At 39.4% G+C, this 5,495-nt stretch overlaps 1 protein-coding gene across 1 annotated transcript in view; it reads right to left on the bottom strand.

Moving 5' to 3' along the window:
- Positions 1 to 1,507: 1,507 nt before the first annotated feature.
- Positions 1,508 to 5,495, bottom strand: part of dtnbb (dystrobrevin, beta b) — a gene marked incomplete at both ends in the record, with an annotated part of 21,463 nt that continues 17,475 nt past the window's right edge. The window contains one exon of the mRNA XM_084438933.1: positions 1,508 to 1,551. Coding sequence (XP_084295059.1) covers positions 1,508 to 1,551 — 44 coding nt within the window. The remainder of the gene's footprint in view (positions 1,552 to 5,495) is intronic.

The raw sequence follows: 5,495 nt of genomic DNA, 5'->3' as shown, positions 1-5,495 counted from the left end.
GATATTATCAATGAAATTCAGAAAAACTTCAGATTAAAATAAAATCAAAGGAATAAAAAAAAAAAAGACCCACGATTCCTTCTTCTTTTTGCTCACCTGAGAAAAAGAAGAGTAAAATATATTAGAGGCACAGAAAAGACTCACATTCAACCCAACTTCCCAATTCATTGATGTATTATCTTAACTGGATAGTTATTAGAAATGTCTTAGTTTTGCATTAAGCTGAGGACCGTCTCTCTGATCCTGTAATAGGGCCTGTAAATCATCATCAGGTTACTGTAAATCAATGTCTATTTTCTTATCTACTTGGTCCAAGAAGCTTTTGCATTCATATGCTAATAACCTTTTCATACAGTGGGCTTTATTTTATTCATTTGATAAACCTGTGTAAAAGGCCTAGGCTACTGTAGTCATAGCCTACTCATAGCCTAGAATAGACTACCTGTATATTTGATTGTCACATTCAAAGTTTAAAGGGTACCAGTCATCTGTGACCATCTTTGATTATGTCTTTTATACATCTTTGATTATGTCTAAAAGACTCTCGAAGACAGACTGTATGGTTAATGAACATCCTTGGTATTTTTGAGTAATTGCCCCCTACTAGGCTACACTCACGATAACTGCTGGGGTGAAGTGTAGCCACACTTTTAGACACGCACAGACACACTGTCATACTGAAGATGCATGCAGCCACAATGTGGCATTCGGCCTGTAAAAAATGGTTTCGGAGTTTCTACAAACGCCGCTGTAGGTAAAAAATTAGCACTATGTTTTTAAAACGCATGCTATGCTAGAGAATGAAAAATCACAGGGCACTGTTACAGGATATTATATTGCTGCATAAAGAGAAGGTGTTAATCTTTAAAATTAAATAAAATAAAATAAAATAGACACAAAATGCTATAGGATGGCATATAGCCTAGGCCTCACTGCAGGTCCCATAATGTCGTTACAAACGTGTAACCTATTGAAGTAGATTAATTCATCTACGGACTGTAAACGGTCTGATCCGTATTTGCCACTTATAACACAGTTTTACCCATCTTTGCTAGGGGAAGTATAACCTACAATACCACCGGGGACGTGCCCCTTTTTTAGGCCACGACCATTTCAAGGATTAAAAAAAACTGTTATTTTTAGCCAGCGGTTTTTCTGTGGCAACAATCGTCGTTCTGTCTCTGCAAATTCGTCATCAAGTTCAAGTGCATATCGCAATGTCTAAACACCACATCTGCAAAAGCACAAAAAATCGCTGGCTGTTTCCCCAACCATCGAGAGCCTTCCGTTCTGAAGGCTATCGCTCTACGACGTAAAGGTTCGCTCTTTAGAGGATTATGTGATACCGGGTTACGGTTTTAAATGAGTGAATCACAGTGCTCGTTACCCGTTTTGCCAAGTCCCAGGCCTGACCCTTTTTTGTTTTCGCTTGCTCCCGGAGCCTCCTTCCTCTTCTCTCCCCGTCCTCCACCTCCCCAGCCGGCCAGCACTCCTCCAGATGCTCCGCTCACACTGCAGGGGCCTGCAGACTGATCAGGTTCCCACAAGGTCCTAAAGGTAGTTGGATTATCACTACAGCGTATTAACCATTGTATAACTTTGCCATATAAACCATGTAGACAATTTAAAAATATCAAATCATTGATTAGTCGTCCAAAGCTTTAACTCACTTCAGATATTAAATGATTAGATGGAAGCCCTGCCATGTTGATAACCATTCACTGTAATCTGGATAACTATGCTGGATATGCATTTCTTTACAGCGATACAATCATATTAAAACATTTTAAAGGGTAGGCCTACCAATCAAAAAGATAGCTATTCAAAGTGCTTGCCCTTATCATTCTTATAACGAAAATATGTAAATACAAATCGAATATTCATGCATTCATTCCATGCATGCCCACTAGTTGGACACACAGGTAGGCCTAGTTGGTGCTTGAGGGCGCCAGACCTGGTGACAGAGGCATAGGCTCTTAGAGACCCAAGTCCTGAGGGGCAGATAGAGCTCTCTAGGACAATTTGGGAGGCAGCAGGCAGATGTGGTTCAGTGAGCTGGAGGTATCATTGGAGCCAGTGACTCCTCATAAGTATGCAGGCTCTTGTGTGGTTCAGTTGAGGACGACACGGCCTCTGTCTGGAGCTGGAGTCCGTGCTGCAGCTCTTCACTCTCTCTCTCTCTCTCTCTCTCTCATTCTAACAGTTACATACATCATACTGTATGCATAGGTGTCTAAGCAGCAGAGCTATTTTATTTATGCTTCATGCTCAGTTTTTCTCCCACCTGTGGCCTTTTGTATCAGAGAAAAAGTAAATAAGGTCTTATTAATTGTAGTAATGAGCTCCATAGGTTCCATTTACCAGCTTCATTATAGGGCCATACAGTATTTTGCCCTTAGTGAATAGCAGTAATAGGCATGAGGAAAACAACACAAAACCAAGCAAGCTTTTAAATATTTTAATATTTTCACAATTTGTTTATTTACAAAAGATAGTGGCTGTGTGACACAAAACCATGTTTGTAAAATGAACATGAGAAACAAATGAATACCATACCAGAAGCATAACATTACATAACTGGGATCTAGATCAATAACACCAGGGTAGAGCAGGTGGATGTCATCTTATCCCATTTTCTTTCTGCAAACAATAAAGGGATCACAATCAATGAAGGCCTACCTCTCGTTCTACTGGCTGTTGTCTATGAGTGTGACAGGTCGGACAGGTACAGCATAATGCCCCACTGTTGGCTGGAGGGAACTGGAATATGATTACTATTTTTTTCTGTTGCATTTGAGATTCTACGTTTTCAGATTACAATGGTGTCGACCGATGGCTTTGGGTATTCTGTGATCAACTATGGGTGACAACGACGCACTAATGTAGATATACTCTGATATGTAATTTGTATGACGCACAAAGCCTGCAAATATTTTGGCACAAATGTAAAGGCATAACAAAAGTCTACCACATTTCCCTGAACACAATAAATAAAATTCTCTACAAGGTCACAGAATTAAACACCGACATAAAGGCTGATAATCTTATCTGCAGAATGGATACTTTATACAGCACTTTACAGAACATCTAGGCACAAACTCAAATCTTAACATTGCATTCCGATCTGTGACCAAAGGTGAAATAATTCACTTTTCAAAACTTACATCTCTGCATCCTAGTTCTTTTTGGATTCCAAGGAAATTGAAGAAACTGTCAAACCCTAAATTCATAAGATTCAACTGTAGATCAGTATCACAGATAACTAAGAGTGCATACTTGAATATGTGTTTTAACAAAATTACCAATGATGATACTCCACTAAAAAACTAGAATCATACCCATCATGAGGACAAGTGAGAGGATCAAATGAAAACATCACATTTAGAACAACATTTACACAGGAGCCTCTTTTTTGTTCATCTATTTCTTGACACAGTGTAGTAGGTTGTTAAGACCTTAAACATAGCTTATACAGTAGGACAGCTCAATGCGGAATTTCTAGCGTTCTCTCAGAAATTCAGTACAAAGTCAGTACAGTTCATTGCTTACTAGTGGCTGATAATGGTATACACCATAACAGTTGTAATTTTACCAACATGTATCATGTTATTTCATGGTATGAACCAAACAGAGTTGAACCCAACTCCTCAAGGAATTTATAAGTACAACATCACATCATTGAATGTGACATTGATACCTCAGCTGATTCCGGTGCTTGTGTTTCCAGAGACCAACAGTCATCCTGAATGACAAAACGGCCCAACCCATCAGAAGACAAATGTGTAAAAGTAAGCAACATTGGACCTGATCTCCTGATTCAAGTAAGTATCCGACCCCCTGCCTGTCCACAACTCTCCCCATAGAGGGCTGCAGCAACTGTCTACTGTAGGTGTTCTCATTAAAGGCAGACACTAATTCACAGACACCTATCTACTGGAACAACATGCTCTCACCAAATAAACACTTCAGATAAAACCTCCTCCGCTCTATGCACACAGCAGACTCTTAACCACTTGCCGACCACACCCTTTATATAATTTACTATCCAGACTGACCTTTCACCCCACCAAACGCAGGCATGTCTGGAGTCAATTACCTCTGTTAAAAGCCACTGCCACTACATTCCACCTACTTCTACAGTCCCTGAGCACCTATCTGTTAATTACACATAAATATTTTTCCAGTCTTTGTTTTAACTAAATAAAGCTATCAAAGCATATTTCACTTGTGCACCGACATGTGTGCATGTGTGTATTTTTTACATCCTCATCTACAGATGTAAATATAGTAGCTCCTAACATATATATCTTTAAACATCCTGAAGTGCTCTCCCTCTCTTTAATTGAACAATAAATATTTTACTACTGACTATTTAGTGTAGCCTATTTGAGAAGAGACACCTTGATACGTTTTAAATGCCCTTAATGTGCATTTATAATGTTCCTTCAGTCAATAAACTATGAGAATCTATTTCACTGAGCCCCAAGGTTCTTCTGACAAACAGCCCTCATATTTTTGCAAGGGTGGCTCTCTGGCCACACAGTAGCAGCAGTGTGTGACTCAATGTGAATTCTGAGGCATGACATTTCAAAATACCAGCAGTCATCATAACCCACAAAGAGCTGGCATAACATGGTACATAAAACCAGACAGGAGTGCAACTTCATGCTAAAACCCGAAGAAAATGAAAATACTACAGCGCTAATCATAGAAAAGCAGTGACAGGGAACTTATGATGAAAATAGGTTGTTTTCCGGTCAGAGTGTGTTCCCGAGGTCATGTGTACAGTATATACAGAATGATCTGCCTGGATGGAACAGTGAGGAGAAAGCACAGCTAGTCATTCCTTTGCAGTCATGAGGGAAATCATTAGGTAAATTACAGCAGTTTTTTTTTATACAGAACGACATATACACTAATAGACACGTCTTGCTTTTTGCAAGTTGTAAAGAAAACATGTCAGTTCACATAGTGAAGTCCTGTTAGATAACAGCATGCATTACTCTACGTGCTAATGCCAAGCGGGGTTGTTGGTTCGATCCTTCCCAGCCATGTCTAGACACCTCGTATGATGGAGCAGTGTTTTCGTTCCCTCAACGTTTCTGTACTCAATGTGCCTAGAACCAGACAGACAATGAGACGTTAGCCTTTGTCTGTTTGACAGATTGATTTCAGGTTGCTGATACGGTACTGTCCTGTATGTCAAACATGATAGTACTTATGTCCTTAAAAAAGTAAGCAAAATCATACATACTTCTTAATCTGTTCATTCTGCCTCCGCTGGAAAACATAAAGACAGAAAATACAGTCTTTGTGTTATTTGCAGTGGCATAAAGTCAAAGCTTAATTAGTCAAAGCTTGATTTGATCACCATAAATAATCCCTATTCTCCATTCTATAAAGGAAATTACTCATCAAAATCTCGTTACTGTGTTACTTTGTTGTCCTTTGATGATGTGAGCCTCCGGGGATCAGTAAAGTACCTACTACTCCTA

This window comes from Borostomias antarcticus (genome assembly GCF_949987555.1).
Source record: "Borostomias antarcticus genome assembly, chromosome: 5".
Lineage (NCBI taxonomy): Eukaryota > Metazoa > Chordata > Actinopteri > Stomiiformes > Stomiidae > Borostomias > Borostomias antarcticus.
The sequence above is the reverse complement of the archived record's forward strand: the minus strand, read 5'-3'. Positions and strand labels throughout refer to the sequence as shown.